The following is an 18,599-nucleotide window of genomic DNA, read 5'->3' as shown; positions in this document are numbered from 1 at the left end:
ACCTGAGGAGGAGGAGTAGGAGGAGGAGGTTTGGCCAGAAGGGTGTTCCATCACATCTCGATCCATCCTTGGTAAAAAGATACCTCTCCTCCTGCTTTCTTCTTTCCTTGTGCTTTCTTCCTTGTCACAGCTTCACGTCTCCTGCTTTACCGCTGTCTCAACTCTCTCGCGTCTTTTTTAAAAAATCTCTTTTTAGTCCATTGTGTGTGCGTGCACTTTTCTTGCTGGAGTTTTCTTTTTTTCTCCTTTTCTGCACTTTCTTCAAACGGCAAGTTTTAAAAGTTGTGATAAAACCAAAAAACGCCTTTTGGTGAGCGATGAAATGTTAATGTAAAAAGTGTTGTTCAAATAGAATGAAGATATTTTTAACATCGTCCTCTCCACGTCTGGGCCGCCATGAAAGCTTAAACGTGACGATGGAAAATGTCCAATGATCGCGGTCGATCTTATGATATCAATCTACAGTGCCAGATGTTGACTGATGTTTGGCGATGAAAAGATTTTTATAGAGCGGATTTATTTGGACTGTAAGCTGCACAGCTGAACGTGTGGGACAGACCGATTTGGGGAGGATGTGGCGTCGATAAAATAAAACAGACAGAACCAATCAGTCCCAAATCTCATCTTCTCTTCAGCTGGATTAAACAAGACAATAGATGAAAGGGTGAGGGCTGGGGGGGGGCAGCATCTGTCCTGTGGCCCAGCGGGTGCACGTCGTCTATGATAAAGGGTTTGAAGTTGACGTGGGCCGCACGTCGCCTGCCAGTGGCACTAATCTAATTGTGTTCCGCAGCTGTACTCGTCAGTGTCTGTATTCGGGGCCACCTATTGGCTGCTAGAGGAAGTTTCCTGGGACCAGTGATGCTGAGGTGAAAGCTGCTCAGCTGTAATCCTTGGATTCAGAGCTCACCAGGTCCTCCCTGCTGTCCACACTCTAGTTCACAGTCAAACCACTTGTCCCGGTGTAGACGATGACGTTCAAGTCCATGTGTCTGTGTCCATCAGGGAATTCTGGGAGGCTGTGTCCAGGCCGAGGCAGAGGTCCTGTAGAGAAACAGACAGTAGAGATTGTCTCAGACCTTTGACCTCTTTTCTTGTCCTGCAATTTTCTTAGCATTTTTTGCAGTTTATATCTCTTATATCTAACCCTAACCAGATAACGCAAATGATGTGTGCCTTAAAAATAGTTTTGGGGGAAAACAGCTGTATATGAAAGTGAAAGCCACTAGATGGCAGCATTGTTGCTCATTTTTAATATCAATTTTATTAATCAGGGGATTGTATTAACCCATCACTTTAGTGAGCTGGCGTCAGTTAACTTCCTTAACCACCAGGCCACCACTGCCCCGCTATATCAGTATCGGTTGATATCGGAATCAGAAATGAAGGGTTTGTACAATATCGGCATATGGGAAAAAAAGTTAATAATATTAAAAAAGTTAATATTGGACATCCCTAGTCAGGATACTTGTCTGATACAGTATATCTATCAAAACGACTCCATTTGTCTGGTGCTGGTGAAGTACAAATAGAACTGCATGTCCTGCTGTACCTGTGGTTTCTGAATAGCAACAAAGGGCAAAGCGCTGGACAGAGAATATCAATGCTTTCTGTTTACCATACGGCCACACACAGTGTCCACGTGGAAGTAAAATGTCAGAGCGTACAGGTATAAATGAAGCGCTAACCATCCAACCTATAAATCATGTTCTCCAGGCCTGAGAGAACGCCGTCGTTGTCGTAGTGGCTAAAAATGCCAGCTAAAATTACATTACCATTTTTTTTAATATTAAACTTTCCACTACAGGGGCGATTTGTTTCACATACTGCCCCGGTCCCCATAAATCATATATGACTGCTTTTAATGTTTTTCATTATGTGTTTCTTGTTAAAGGCTCGTCACAGGTGACTTGGATTGTCTTCTGAGTGAGAGCCAGCGTCGAGTGAAGAGGGAACTGAACCCTCTCGTCTTTTGATTTCATGTTTTTGTAGTTCCACAGGGTTTTTTTTATTTTATTTTAAAAATTCATCTAGCAGGCCAGTTTAAACACCATAGCGGGCTGCGTCAGGCCCCTGGGCCATATGTTTGACACACCCCTGCTCCATATAGTTTTTTGTTCATTTCAGGGACTGCCACTTTAAAGTATCATAATTAAAAAAAAATACTGTTTAAGCTAACAATGCAAAGCAGTGTTTTTGTTCATTTCAAGGACTGCCACTTTAAAGTATCATAATTTAAAAAAAATATTACTGTTTAAGCTAACAATGCAAAGCAGACCCAGCAGTTCCTAAATGTGGTTCTTAAATTTAGCCTTTCAGCAAAAGCAGTAGTAACGTCATTTATAACGTCAGTTAATATTTGTTTTTTGTTTTTTCCTGTTCCTTCAAGAAGGAGTCCAGTCTTTAAGTGCTGTTGTCACTGGAACAGCGGTTTGAAGACAAACTGACTCTGAACCTGACTGTTGGAGCCGAAATGAAATGATTATTTTTCCAGTTCTCTATTTCTGATGATTGCCATGGCAGCCAGTAAGAGAGGCAGGGTTGTTACGGCAACGGAAAACACAGGTCCAGGACAACTTTTTTCTATTTGATGCCTTCAGTTTTTTTTTTTTGTTTTTTTTCTTCTGAAGATCACAAATGTTATAAAGTTGCTCTAAAGTGCCTTGTTCTTTAATGTTGCAACTGTGTCAGTTTTGAATGGGATGTCCGATAATATTGGCGAACCGATATTAGCACAACTATGTTATATTGGTAAAAATCGTTATCGAAGGGAAAACCTGGATGCCTGGATTTCACCCAGATTATGGGACCCAGTTTTTAAAATATTTATCGTTTTTAAATATGCTATAGTGTCAGTCCTCCAACAGGGGGCAGTGAAACTGCTGTGTTGCTGTCAGCATGCAAGCCACAAAGTTGTCCACAGTGAAGAATGCAACACTTGTATTTCCTAAGGTTGGACACTGTTGTTAAAAATCTTTATCTAGAGTGGAAGAAAGGTGGCGCTAGAGATAAATCATTTTTATATACAATAAAAACGCATCGCTTTATATTCCCCGAGAATGTTATCGACATTATTATCCTGCTCTTCAAGTCAATTAATTAAGCAATGTGATCCTCCTCGGGCATTCCACCACCGATGTAGACGACGGTTGTTTGGTATGCAAAAGACAGAGTGAACATGAGGAGAATACAGCAGGGACACACACACACACACTGAAACACACAACCTGTAACCTGTGAGACAACCCAAGACAGGAGCCTCACCTGCAGGTGTAAACACATTCTCCGCCCGCGGAGGCTCAGCACGACATCTGTAGTTTCCGTTCCGTCCTGTTTTCGTATGCGGCTCGACTTTCTGCACGGTGACATTTCCAGTGCATCGATTTCAGTCCTACTTGTACGACTTTGAACTGTCACCGACCGCCTCCCGCCCTCGCATTCCTCACCTTCAACGTCTCTGATTCCTCCATCAGGACATGATAGTTATTACACTGTCACATCCTTGAACGTGAGATACCATTTTTACACCAAACCCTCATTCCAGAATACCAAAAAAAACCTTGCATTCAACCTTTTTCAATAATAACGAAATCCCTGATTAAAAAAAAACACCATCGGTCCACACTGTGTCAGCTTTTACCTTTTTGGCAGCAGGGGTATTGGCTGAACTCGGAAAACACTGTTAAAATTAAAAGCATGCAAATGGTGTGGGGGGGTGTGTACATGATGTGTGTCTGTGCTGCTACAGGGCTGAACACACTAACGAGTTATGCAAATGAAAGGATATAAAATAAATGTAAATTACACAGATAAATATATTTTATTTATATGAACCTAGTATCAGGTGACTGTGCCAAATATATTGAAATAAATGAAGTGAGAATGGATTTGTGGATAAGAAGCGTCGATCCACCAGGGGTTAGGGTTTGATGTGATCATAAATTATTAATAGTGATGTCTGATATTAACTTTTTGCCAGTTAATATCCCTAATTAATTCCCTGGTTAAACACCAGTTTAACTATTGCTACAGTCCAGCCATAAGGTGGCGGTAATGTAATGTTATTTTCAACTTGGACAATTGCATGGCTTTTTGCTAATTTAGCAAAACAAAGCGTTTTCTTTTCGCCACAAGACTTTCAGTCTAGTGCCCTCTGCTGGAACCTGTGGTGACGGCTATGGACAGTCCCTGAACGTATCTGAACCCTTGATGTAAAACGTTTATCACAATATTTAGAACGACCTTCAGTCTAAATGAACAGTGACAGCACCATGACGTACTGTCCCTGGAGAACATATAGAATATCAATAAACGCCCTTTATTTCAATGATGTCCAAATATCACGCTCCGGTAGAACCTGATCCTCTCATCTCTCATTTTCCTTCTTTTTTTCCCCCTTCTTTTTCTGGATAAATAAAAGCGTTGCGCCTTGAGAAACATTCCCCACAAAGTGGTTGTGCTATAAAGTTCTGCAAAATGCCATGAGGTATTTGCTGAGCCGTGTCACTGCCAACTGAGCTGGAGGCCCAGACTGTGATCTGTGGATCCGTCAGAAACAACAGTGCTGTGTTAGGGCTTGTTGTTGGTTCTACTCCACAGTTGTTGTTGGTTCGATTGTGTTTCTTCTCTGAGGCTGTGAATGAGAATTGTTTTGATGGTTCTACGTTGTTGCGTCGACCTTCATCTTGGTTCAGTCTGGAACCCGGATGCTGAACGAGGATATTAAAGGTATAATGAGGTTAAAAAAAGGAACTGTGAGTTAAATATTTGACCACTAACATCTTTAGTTTATCTATTCAGTTTGTCTCAGTTGCTGTAAGATCTGGACTTCAAAAATCCGATAAAGAAATGCCTGGGTTACGCCAAATGATATGTGCCATAAAAATAGTTCTGGGGAAAAACAGCTGTCTATGAAAATAAAAGCCACTAGATGGCAGCATTGCAGCTCATTTTATCAATCTATTTTAATAATCTGTATGCAGAATATTACCAGGGGAGGGTGAAAAAACATCTGTCCACTAGAATTTCTTTCTTACTCAAACCTAAACCTAATTGCAGCTATGAAAGAATGTAGAAATAGTGGTAGAAATAGAGGCAACATTAGCACTTCTGTATTTCTGCATTGTTCCAAATTAATTGTGCAGTCATGCTAGGTTGAGCTGTGGTTACTCACGCACTGTTGGCAGATACAGAGAGGGTTTATGTCGCTGTAAATTACTGTGGTGTAATAGCGAAACAATCGTCCTCGAGAGCCAGGACTGAGCTGTTGTTTAGCTCTGCAGCCAGAAAAATCTCAATCTTTGACTCTCTGGTTCTGCACAGCAGATGGCAGCGTTTTGTTGCCACTTTTTGGTCATGCTGTCTGTCAGGACTGTCGCAGAAATGTTTACTAATCAGAGAAGACGGTTTTTTAAATGCACCCATGTCATCATACTGATGTGGTAGATATTGTAGGACTTATAGATGTTGTAGTCAACCTCAAAACATTACAACAATCTAAACCATCTACCACTAACAAAAAACCAAACATTTCTTCCGAGAGTCATTGAGGTATGGTAAACAAACCATTTATGTCCACATGTGCTGGGTATAAAAACACATTAACGTTAACATTACAAAATCATTCCAGAAAAGTTCCGCCTGGAGCAGTGACAATAAAACCACGATTTCCTCATCATCCAGAAAAGCTTTACTCGGCGTTTTCATTAGCCTGTAGCTCGGCGTGCAAATATGACATACGGTGGCGCTACATCAACGTGCAACTCTGCATCCCAGATTGTTGATTGCCTTTATTGACTTAAATCACCCGCTTTAACGGCTGCTGTCGATGAGAACGTCCTCGCCAAACACCCTGGAAGGCTGAAGTCTGGTAAACGGACCTGCGTTCTCAGCCTCTTTCAGGTATTACGTGTAACATCAGCGAAATCCGGCAGAATAAACATCTGTTTTTGGCAGCTGTTCCACCCCCCAACCCTCAAACACCTTCATGTGATTGAATTCATCCACCACCACCACCCACGTGGCACACACTCTGTCGTTTCATCTTCTCCTTATTATTTCCCAGTTCCCACATTTACCTCCAATCACGATAACAACCTCAAAGGAAGATGAAAGACTGTCGCAGGATTACTGCGACCCACGCGTCTTTGTCCTTGCCACTCCACCTCGTGTCTGGTATCACATCTGAGAGGTGACGTGAGACAACAGGTGAACATGAACCGTTCTTCGCTCCTCTCTCACCCCTTCCTCACCCGCTCAGTCCAATTTACCGCTGCTTTTTGTCTCTGGGTTTTTACGTTGGACGTTTCCACTCTTACAGGTGGCCATTGTTTCCGCCCCCGCCCCCCTCCACCCCAGCCTCCTGCTGCTTCCTCCTCGCCTACACCTTCTGCTTTGTGTTCTGACTTGCTCTCTCTTTCTATGTGCACGTGCATCACTGCATTTTCATACAAGAGGAGCCACACAAAAAACAATTTTTGAAGAGTCCTTTAGACGGACAGTTTTAGCCTCTCAGTTCAAACCGTGACACCACCGCGTGGCCGTCTTTGTAAAGATCGTTTCCCAACATCTTTAAACACATCACCAAAAACCAAGTTTCCAGTGATGGTAAACTCAGGAGAAAAGATCATCACTGACAAATGTTTTTCAAAACAAGTCGACGTAGCCTCGCTCTACCCTGGACTGTTGTCATGGAAACACATATGTACTGTTTATATAGATAGAGATTTCTTACTTAATTACTTTATTTCAACATCTGATGCCGAGCTCCGTTCCTCCATCCCATATGTTCTGTAAATTAAGCGACTCCGCGTAAGAGCGATGATTTATTGCCTTTTTGTCACACGTTTTAATCACGTGAAAAATTGAGTCTATTGTTCAAGGACGAGTGGAACTGTACCTGCTGCTGTGGAAACAGACGGAACATGAAATACCATGTTTCTACAGCAACAAAGCAGGTGTGTCAAACATACGGCCAGTGGGCCAAAATTGGCCCGCTAAGATGTTCAATCCGGCCCGCTTGATTCATTTTGAAAATAACACACATGTGTGTATATATACGTACTTAACAGCTAGGTGACTTGTCTAATAGGAATTATATTCCGTTGTGTGAATGTGAGTGTGAATGGTTGTTGTCAACTTTAGCAAGTCAAATGGTTGATGAAGACCATGACTTTTCAGGATAAAGCTCATTGGTCAAACAATTTCGCCTTGACTGTCGCTCAAACTGAGTTACTTCTCTCAAAATATATGTACATATAGGAAAATCAGTTCTTTGTTTTTTGAGTTTGACGACATCCGTTGGCAGAGGCGATAACGTCAAGCAAGATGTGTGGAGCTTTATAATCTTAAAGAAAACTGCGGCGTGTCTTAATTAAGGTAATGAAGTGATTCCTTCCACCCTTTTATGGATTGTTTAAAGCTGGTCTCGTAAAAAAAAAAACTTTAGCTGACAAAAGAAGACAGTGTCAAGTCGGATGTTTGACACCTCACTCCTGCCTCCGTCAGGTCCTGGTTCAGTAATTAGATGAGTCTGGGTCTCCTGCCAAAAAATCACTTCACTCATCTGAAAAATGGTCCAGCTGCAGGAGTGGGTGAAGGATGTTTCCATGATGCATTAAAAATGCCCNNNNTGTCGAGTTTTGCAAGTTCTTCCAAATTGTTCTTCCATTTGTTTCGTTAAAACGATGTTAATTAATATTCAAATTTCAGCACCAAGGTCAGCGTTCTCTGCTGAACAGCAGTTTTTTCCGAGTGTCTTCTAACAAATCTGCCCACAGTTTATAAATAGTAAATTCAATAGTCTGTAAATCCAGCCGGCACAGGAGAAAAAAAAAACACCCAAAACACCGCCTTCTGCTTGACTTTACGGGGCGTCAGTGTTCTTCTTTTTATGAGACGAGCAAAAACTGGTCGGGTTTCACCGTTGGCTGCTCCTTATGTTGATCTACCTCTCAACAGTTTACAGAATATCTTTGTTTTTTAGCTAAAACTGAAGTAAACATCTCAGGACCCTAGAAAAATCCAGCGTATTTGGCGAAACTCAGACTTTTAATTATCAGACGAAAAACTGATAACGATCCCAAGTAAGCAGAACAGCAGTTAAAGTGTGGAAGTTGAAATTATTATTATTATTATTATTATTATTATTATTGTTAATGCATGAAATAGAAAGATTAGTATCAGACTTCACCAAACCCAGGTGGGCCACATTTAAAAACTGAACGAGCCGTTTCTGGCCCACAGGCCATAGTTTTCCCAGGTCTTTCCCAACATCATGGCGATTTGTTTTCATCCAAGTATTTTTTTAATCCCAAAACTTTTTAGGGCATTCCGTTTTCAACACTGTCAACACTTACTTTTTTTTTAAATCAGTGTTGAAAAGCTCTAAGTTAACTTTCTTTTTACAGAGACTTTAGAGTTTGACAAAGACGATCACACCAGAAGGGAATTTGCATACTGTAGGGAACAAGTCCAAAAGCTTCAGCCGGAGCAGCATGTTCCCATCACCCAACATTAAACATGGAGGAGAGGACGCTCCGTACCATAATCAGTGACAGTGGTCAAGGGGACGTTCGCCTCAGTTCGTTAGGGTGAAGTTTTTATTAACATCAAAGTCAGCAGCTGAAACTGTGGCCTCCGCATCTCAAACAGGACGTGTCACAGCCACAGGCAGGTGGAAAGGTCGGCACGGCGTCTGTGCGGCGCTCAGTGATTCAGTGAAAACCTTTAAAATTCTCATGAGCCGCTGTGACCTCTGCTGAAGGAGGCAACGCTTCTATACTGGGAGAGACGTGTTTTATATTCAGTCATTCAGCCTCGGAAACCTGGGAGGAGTTTGTGGACAAGGCAGCGGGTTTACTTTTAGCCTGACTGGTCAAACTGAGGACGATCAGTGGGACACGCTGTCACTTTGTCTGTTTCTGTTTCTGTTGTTTGGTCATTTAGTGACTGGTTGGTGATGACTCTTTGTCGTGTTGCTGCACAGATCAGATTCAAATTCTACTTTGTTTTTCGGTGTTTCTGTAAAAGCTCAAACCCCCAGAACCATAACTCTTCCCTGGGATCGTGCTCGTGCTCGTGCGTATCGACGGAATCATCAAGTCTGTGCTTCCTCAAGAGTGGAATATTAAAAAATCTGTTACAACCGCCTGTAGTCTCCCAGGTTTTAAAAAACGGTTAGGTTTTTTATATCCTCCAGCGTGTGGCAGGCCTGAGGTAATAAAGGAGCTGGTGGACCTAATGAGAGCTGTTTGGCTTTCAGACTGATGGAGGGAGGAAGGGTGGGGTGGGGGCTCTGATCTCTGAAATGCTGAAGCAGAGATGGAGAGACGGATATAGAGCGGAGAGGGGGAGAGAAAGAGAGGCAGACCCTGTCAATAGCTCCCCGGTGTCTAATTAAACGCATCAGACGTCTTTCTGCCGAAGGAATTCAAATGAGAAACACTCGACGGCTGATGGCTGTCCTGATCTTTTTTTTTTTTTTAATATTCCGGGGAGAGTTTGTGTGTCAACTATAAAACACTCCTTATCTGTGATTGCACCAAACTGAATGAGTGAGAGAGTGAGAGAAGGAGGGAGGGAAAAAAAGAGTGAGTTATTCTATGCAATAATTAATGGGATGGAGAAAAAGAATAAAACAAAAATAAAAATAAGTCTCCAATACTTTCCAAACTGGGAGTCGCACTTTTTTGGCTTTAGCTTAGCTTATTTTCTTGAGCAGCTTGTACGTAAAAAAAAAAATGCAATATCATCTGTGGCCAAAAGAAAGCACCATCTACATTTGCGACAAAAGTGTTGCAACTGCATTAATTAATAAACAAAAAACACAGAGAGAGAAAAGTACTAATTGGAACCGATGCCGATAGTGAGTATGATGACTTCATCTTCATCGAGAGTTGGTGGAACTGTTAAGAATACGATCGGGAACTTGTTGGACTTGTTAGTCTGTTACATGGATTTCCTTTATCCTGTGTAAATTAGTATTCTTTCCAAAACTACATTCATACGACAAATACTCCGGTACAACGATAAGTCCAGAAAAATGCTAACAATAGAGTTTTTTTTTTTTGTTTGTTTTTTTCTTTTCTTTACTTGTACTGGTATCGAGACAATCTCTCTAATTGCCCAATTACTAGATCACAAAGGGACTGCTGGTAGATCATGGGCAATTAATTAATGTATATATTTATAAATATATATAATTCAGTGTGTATGCAGTAGTGACTCTATACCGACGGCCGGTCACACTACTCTTACTGACCACATCACAGCTGGAGTGTGAGCAGTTCAGCTAACGAAGCCCTGGTGGTGCAGTGTGATGCAGCGCTGCACGCTGGCTCAGTCAGACTCAGAGATGGATGTGAGCCCCAGAGCAGGAGCTTCATGTTTTTTGAATGAGCGCGCACCTGCAAACCGGGAGGATCATCTAATCTCCAGCGATGGATGGTTTTATGACTCGCCCGCTGCTGCTGCGGCATCAAAAGGGGCTAATTTATGCTCGGTGAATGCGACGCAGCCACAGAGCAAACATCTCCCGCTCAGCATGAGGCATTATTCTGGCCTAAATTAAAGCCTAGTGACTAAATGGCTTGTGTTTTTGCAGGTCTTTTGAGTGTGTATCTGTGTGTGTGTGAGAGATTTGCTGCCTAAACTGGCTCCTGGCCAGCCCATAATTTCAGCACAACATGACAGCGGTGTGTGCATTAGCTTGATAGTTTCAGAGGCATCACGTTGCCCACCAAACGGCCACCAGGTAATAAACTTGTTACACTGGTGTTTTATATTCTCAGCAGTAACGCCGTGTCGACACATTATCTCCGACTCTCAGACTCTCACGTCTCACATTAGAACACACCTTCATTATTCACAGTTTTAATAGAGAACACGTCACTAATGAGGGAACAACCTCAGGCCTCTTTAAAGATTTATGAACCTGAATATGACGTGCTGCCCCTGCAGGCTGGAGGAGAGCGCAAACAAAACTGAGACAAATATGTTAGCAGTAGGGATGTCCCATATTTACTACAGATTTAGTATTAAATGGACTAAATCTTTTATGGGTCGTAAAAATCATTGAACAAATTAAAATAAAAATAAAAAATCAGTGCAACTTCCGATAGGAAATACATTAAATCCCAAATTAATTTGCTTTGCTACGTCCCCTGTTACTATGAAGATGCGTCACGGCTTCCACAACAACTGATCTCTTCATCTGGCAGACATTACTTTTTTTTTCTGATTTTCTTCCACTACAGTTTGGAGCCTGACAATGGCTCAGCCAGTCTCACCATTCACAAAGCCTGAGGCAAGTCTGTAAATATCCTGTAAAACCAATTAAAACCCCTGATTGTTCAGTCACTCCTGGTGGTCGGTGTCACCGCCACCGAACCGCCTCTTTTCTGCAACTTCCATTCAGTTAAACAGCTTTAATTAAACTGCTGATTAGAAAACAGAGCGGTGATTGAATGCTAATGCTGCGCAAATGAAGTGTGTAGCTGTGTATGTGTGGCGGGGGGGCGCGGGGATGGGGGGGTTCTCATGAATGGATTCATCATCATGCTTCATCAAGAGCCACAACACAGAAAAAATAAATGAGGCTTAATGAGATACAAATCAGACACAAACAAAGGCACAAATGGATTCTTTTTCCTTCTTTTTGCAATTAGTCCTGTTTCCATTAGTTAGAAATATAAAATACTGTTAAGATCAAACCCGCGTTAAAAAAGCTTTCAAACACTTTTTCAACGAGAGAGAAAGTGGTGTAATAAAGTCGGAGTGGTCTGTTTTCATCATCCCTCTTCATTCTGCCGGATAGAAAATCTTCTCTTTTAGCACTTTTTAGATGTTTTTCTTCCCTCAATTAGTGATGCTTTTATTCCATCATGAATAAACAGAAAGTCAAACTGGATGAAGATGATTAAAAAGGTTTATCCACACTTTTATGTCAGCATAATTGTGTAATATCTGTAAGAATCGTAACTGTTTTTTTCCTCCGATAATGGAAACCAATGCCTGGGTTTTTTGCCAAATGATGTGTGCCCTAAAAATAGTTTTGGGGCTAAATGACTGTATGTGAGAGGGGAAGCCACTAGATGGCAGCATTGCAGCTCATTTTATTAATTTATTTGAATAATCAGGGGATTGTATGCGGAATGTTGGTGCCAGAAACTCATACAGTGGTTTGTACTGATAAATAAAACAAAAATCTGTCCCCTAGGGGGAGCATGGTAGAAAATAATTGAGAAACAAAACCCTAGTCCTGATACCTGATAATTCTGTCTCTAACCTTCATTTCTGAGGGTAATGTCTTTTTTAGGCCTTGACCTTTGACCAATCGTCAGGTTAATTAACACGGAGGTCACAGTCTCTGAATTCTCCCACCATTTTTTGACTTTTTTTTTTATCCCCCCCCAAAAAACCATAAACTGCCACTGGTGATTTACAACCCCCACGGGGCATATTCAACCATAGAGCAGAGAAAATGACTTTCAAACTCTTTCATGGTGTAAAAGATTCTCATTTCTGCCCCCTCCCGTCCCTCCCGGCAGGTGGGCACTCAACCTACTTCTCTATAGATTTATGAACCTTCCCAGTCTATATCAGGGTTGGACAACATCACATTTGTCCAATCACTGGAAAGAATGGCAGCCCCTTAAAAGGCACTTAGGATATTTCTTGTCTGACAGATGCATAAAGGCAGCAGTGAAGTGTATTATCACCGGAACAATCACTTCATTCTGCAGCTCTCTTCTCACTCAGGTGTTTGATTTTTCTCCTGCGTCTCTTTGTCCACATTCTGCTGGCATCGTTGTCCACACAGGTCTACGTCGACCTGTTTTCATAATCTTTCTGTTTTTAACCGTCTTTTGTTACACCGGTGTAGGAGGCTTCAAGGTCAAGAACCCAAACCGTGCTCTAATGACGAAAAGATAGAACAGGTAGACGAAGAAGAAGCACAGGAAGAACTAGTCGTGGAAACAACAACCATAAAATATAGGGATGATAAGATTGGTTATCGGGTTTTCATCCGATAATCAAAACCGGAAATTGATTAATTTAAAAATTCATCAAGTGGACCGGGAAGAATCCCCTAGTTTTGGCCCGAGGGCCGTATGTTTTACACCCCTGCTCTAGAGGATAATAACAATTTATTTGTTTCTAAAACTTGTTTTAAACTTGTTTCTAAAACTCGTAATAAGCCTTGGTGAACTTGAAGGGTTACCGGAACGTTCTTGGAACGTGGAACCATTTTGACTTTGTGCCCTCGTTCCTGTTGTGTGTGGAAATCAGTACTAAAAGCTACTGCAGGATTCCATGGCACTGAGGTTGATTCTAAATTCTGTTTAAAAGTGAGAGTTGTCGGAAAAAACACTCCCTTTCTTCTTGTCCGTGGTGTTTGATGTCTGCGTCTTTCATGTCTGACACGCACCTCCTCTGATCTCTTATTTGTTGTAGCCCAGTTTCCACTGCACACATCTGATCACACACACACACACACACACTACATTTAAGCCTCAATTACACTCTGGATCTCCGTAGCGGCGCCTCTTCTCTCACCTGTTTTATCCTTTACACGCGCTCTTATCAACCGCACACACGCCGTCACAAACAGATTTGTTTCGCCGTTTCGCTCCGTGCTCATTTTAATCCCCGCCATGTTTGATTCCGCAAATACTCAGGGTAAACGCTGCGGGTCTTGAACTCACCTCTGAATCGCATTCTTCACTTCTGTTTTCACACTGACACAAAGCGAAACCGGCAGACTCTATATTTCACTCCGATTCCCCGAGGTGACGTAACACGCTTGTTAAGTAATTGGAACGTTTTTGCTGCCGAATATGGACGAGGTCCAACGGAGATTTGCTGACGTTTGGATTAAAAAGCGCTCTTGATTATTGGGTAAATTTGAAAAAGGAGCTGACGCGGAGAGTTTCGGAACTTAGTTTGGCTGAGAATGAGTTAGGAACTACTTTATCATTGGTACAAATTAATGCTGCGGTGTCAGGGGCCACATACAAGCTAATTAGATGTCAGGTGGACCAGACCACTACAATCACAACATAATTACTTATAGTCCATGTTTTTTCTCTTTGTTTCCATACAAAGAAGAACAATTAGAAAGTATTCATATTTAATGAAATATAATTTTACAAAACATCATGCAGATGGAGTGTTTTTGTTGTTTGTTTTTTTCATTTAAAAATTCATCAAGCGACCCGGATTAAAATCCCGAAAGGGCCAGTTTTGGCCCACAGGCTGTATGTTGGACACCCCCGCATTAATAATGTATGGGGTAAAACATCATCAAATTCCTTTGAGGAGTCCTGAAAAAAAAAAGTCGCAGCCTTAGAATAAACTTAACAAAAGCCGAATATACCGCCTGAGAAAAATCAATAAAACGAGCCGCGCGGTAAATAAACGTCCCCGAGGCCGAGAACGTCTTTCAAGGATGCAACAAGAACTGACGTTCCTGTTTCTGCTGCGCACACGAGTGTAGGTTCTCCGTCTTATATAGAAGAGCAAAGAACAAGGCGACCTAGACAGGTCTGAGTCTTGGTGGTGCTTCTGCAGAGGCATGAAATATGCTCTCTGTAGCCACCGCGCGTCTCAGCTTCACCGTCTTTTTACTCGACTTCTCTTCCGTCTTCAGTTCTACAGAGACTGAAAAAAAAACTGGAGAGGAAAATGTGAAAGATGAGTGGAATACAAAGAGAAAGACTTGGAGGAGAGACCTCCATCCTGGGGCCAGGGACCAGCTGCTGCTGCTGCTGCAGACAGGTGGCGTGGGGGTCAGGGGGGTCTGTCCAACCACAGACAGGCGTGAATGACACTGCCTTAGAATCCAGCCCTTGATGGGGGGCACGAGTCTGTCCACAGAGCCCCCTGAGCCGTGTGGGTGCAGTGTGACACCGCAGCAGAGATAACGTAAGTCATCTGTGCTGTGTGTACGACGATAGCCCTGATCTGATACGTACACAGACAGAGGGCACTGTTTTCATCTCGCTTTACCGCTAGCACACAACTGTGTGCACGAAAACACACACAAGTGCCAACAACGATCATTATCCGCCAGAGATGGCAGTGTTGACACAGGTGAAGGCCACAACTGCTGCTGAAGTAGACGTTGAACAGCACTCGACCGTAAACAGGCAGCCATGTTGGTGGCTAACAGACCGCGGCTTCAACAGTCGTTCAAATAATGATTACAATGAGGGATATCCGATATTGACACTTCATTTCTAGGGATGTCCGATAATATCGGCCGACCAAGTCATTTTGTGTGGCCCGATGGAGTTTAAAAAGCATTTAATAAAGTTTCGTAATGTCCCCCACTGGTAAAAAATGACATTTGGATACATGATCTCCTCTCAATAACAATGTCGGAACCGCAGTAGCGTAAGTGTGTAGAGTGTATGTGTGTGTGTGATTTCCTGGGACACTTCCTGCACCAGTGTGACTCTGACTGGAGGGGTTCGGGGGAGTAAATATAAACCCCTCACCTGCTTTCACAGCTTCCATGTCATGCATATTCAACCACGGAACTGAACTAATGAGCTCCAGAACTCCACCCAGGCGGTGGGCTCAGTGTGAGCACAGCCTGCAGTTGTACAGTAGGAGGAAGTCCAGAAGCCGGACCGGACCCTGCACCGTTCCTTGACAAGAGAACAGCAGCAGCAGAGGGAGGAACTCTTGGCTCTTCTCTCTCTCTCTCTCTCTCTCTGTGCTTTTCCCTCAGGTCCTTTTTTCTTGCTGAACAGAGAGAGTGACTTAGTGAGAACAGACAAAAGGATGAGAAGGTTTCTGGGATGAAGGAGGCCTCGACAGAGAGACGACCTGGGAAGAACCTGTCAGGCAGAGACAGACAGGCCGCTGTCTGGTCTTTAACATTAAAAACGGTACCGCGGGGGAACGAAATAACAGTTTAAGGAACTCCCGATGTGATTCGTTGGAAACGGTGTCAGGTTCAGATGTGTACGTATGTGAGTTTTTTGTCAGGTGCTCACTATGAGGGGCTGCAGGTGGGGGCTGTTTTCATCAGTTAGGTGAAAGAGTAATGATGGCTGTCCAAACGTGTGCTGGAAGGTGAGGACAGGCCGCTGAGAGCAGGCACGATAATCCTGACAGAACAAAGCGCTGGGATGAGAGGAAAGCGACTGTGATGGATGGAACTCTCCGCGCTCCTACCACCCATCTGGACGCAAGAGGAAGCCGCAGCATGAGCTGGGAGACGGGTGGGGGGTGGGGGGGACACAGAGGAGACAAATGGAGCTGCTACAGTGTGTTGCTGCATGGTGTCATATTATTCTATGGAGACGAATGTCCAGACCTGGGCATAATATGGCCAGTGGGCCAGATGTGGCCCGCTTGGCTTTTTAATCCGACCCACTGGTACGAGGTACTGATGTCAATCTTTCTGTTCCATACATCATAATGAATTAACTGCAATTTCTGTGGATGCCTCTAGATGGCAGCAAACATCAAATTAAAAATGCCAAATTATCTTTGAACGTTTAGGTTAATTTGTGAACATTTTATTAAAATTATTTGGCCCAGCATCCAGCTACATCCAACCAATACTGAACCAGGTGCGTGAGCCAATAGGGAATTGGTGATTGCTCAAAGCCGGCCAAAATGGGATTCAAACCCGGCTGCTACAGCTCAGACTGCCCATCCAAATAAACAGTGTGTCTCAATCTGCTGGTCAGTGATTGGTTTATCAATAAATACCATCTGAGGTCATTATAGCCCACTTCAAGTCGTTGGCTATATCAGATGAAGTCGGCTTCAATTTGGCAACCGCATTATCGCCGATGCCCGGAATTTTCCTCGTCTGTGGGAAACAAAATGAATGACCTGCGACAAGATTATACAGTTATGACCTTTCGTTAACATAACGATCGTAGCTTAACAGGCTATTTCCAGAATGAAACTGACTTCAACGACTCGAAATTTACCAACAAAAGTAGGTATAAGCAGTATTTGGATATTTTTGCACTTAAACCCACAGTACTCGACAGAGTACACAGATCAAATACTCTGCAGATGACACTGCGACATAAATCTAAAGAATAATCAAGCGTTACGTGGAGAACTTACTCGATCTCAGAGTTAACTATCTCACTCAACAGCTAAGTGTTGTTCTCCAAGGACACGGAGAACCGCAGAGGCCACATTTAGTGAGAGGAACCGTCGATGTCATACTTCTCGTTTTTTGTTTAACCTTCACCGAGGAATGATTTTCAGACTGCTTCACCTCGGCCTCGCCATCAATTTGTCACTGCAGTGTTCTGTGTAAAACTACTGCGGCTCCAGCTCAGACGCACAGTTACTCACAACATAATGGAACTTATTGATTTTACTCCGACGTGACACCAGGAATCCAGTCGGACCAAAGTCTGCACAGTCTACACCGGGGTGTTTGCGATGTCTGACGGATCCATCCGTTCGTGAGGCCCAACGACGATTATGTCATGCTGATGATTTCGATATCGAGCCTGTCAACGTGACACTTCATCAGGCACCAACGGGCCACGCCTTCCTCCGCTCGATCTACTCCACAAATATATAAATAAACAGACTGTTTTGGATTGGAGTGAAAAACCGCTGCCAGGAAACCCATCTGTCTCCCCCTCAGAACGTCTGCCGCCGGAGAACTGTCGTCAGACAGATGAAGCCTTCACTGTGACTGAACAATCTCCCGTAGTGACTGATGCACACGGGCAGACGTGGTTCAGTGTGATGAAGAAAGTGACCAACGGTGACGGAGACCACCTCAGTCAGACCCCGACGTCTGTGTGGGAGTCTATTACGAGTCTGGCATTTAAGGGTTTCACATCAAACCAGATGTGGCTCCTCCGATCCGTCCATTAAATAACACTGAAAAGGTCATAGGTTCTAGTTTTGCCACTAGACTAGAAGAACCCCTTTCAACTCCCCCCACTACCACCCCTCCCTCAGAGGTCATCACAGCAGTGGTCCTTGGAACGGGATGAAAGTAGGTTAGTGATCTGAGTCAGTTAGATGTGAACTGGGACGAACGGATATACAGAAAGACAGACAGATGGATGGATGGATGGACAGATGGATGGATGTCTTCAACATTGTGACCTGTGGTTCAGACTCCTCTGTTTCAAACAGCTGCTTCCAAACCGTACATCATAGCAGGTCTCACTACTTCAGCCACAACCTCCACCTAAACTCCCTAAACATCCTTTCTACTTTGCTATGTCACTGTTTTTTTTTTTATTCTTATTTTTACTTTGAATTAATGATCGAAGGTCAGGCTGCACGTACAGTGACCCCAATTCTTATTTTTTCTTTTGAATTAATGATCTAAGGTCAGGCTGCACGTACAGTGACCCCTGCTGTATAATTCAGTAACTGCATCAGTACTTTCTGAACTTGAAGCTTTTGATTTCTGCCCTCACGGTCTGTAATGATCGTGGACTTTTAGATAAAAAGTGACAGTCGTGCCATAAAAAGTCCACTGTGCCGAACTGTGTGTTCCGCTGAAACAGAGAGGATGATGGGTAATGGGGGAGTAAGAGGAGAGGAGAGAAAGCTGCCCTTCCATCTACTCCTGTGGCTGGGGTCTCTTA

The 18,599-nt window shown here is 43.1% G+C and overlaps 2 protein-coding genes across 2 annotated transcripts in view; one reads left to right on the top strand and one right to left on the bottom strand.

Annotated features, from left to right (window-relative positions):
* The window catches only part of st3gal2 (ST3 beta-galactoside alpha-2,3-sialyltransferase 2), a 16,614-nt gene extending 16,548 nt beyond the window's left edge, over positions 1–66 (bottom strand). The window contains exon 1 of the mRNA XM_008311076.2: positions 3–66. Coding sequence (XP_008309298.1) covers positions 3–66 — 64 coding nt within the window. The remainder of the gene's footprint in view (positions 1–2) is intronic.
* sf3b3 (splicing factor 3b, subunit 3) overlaps positions 1–18,599 on the top strand; it is a 58,577-nt gene that overhangs the window by 17,846 nt on the left and 22,132 nt on the right. The window lies entirely within an intron of this gene.

The sequence above is a fragment of the Cynoglossus semilaevis genome, chromosome 6, assembly GCF_000523025.1.
Source record: "Cynoglossus semilaevis isolate Cse_v1.0 chromosome 6, Cse_v1.0, whole genome shotgun sequence".
Taxonomy (NCBI): Eukaryota; Metazoa; Chordata; class Actinopteri; order Pleuronectiformes; family Cynoglossidae; genus Cynoglossus; species Cynoglossus semilaevis.
Note: the sequence above shows the minus strand (reverse complement) of the source record. Positions and strands in the feature narration are given on the sequence as shown.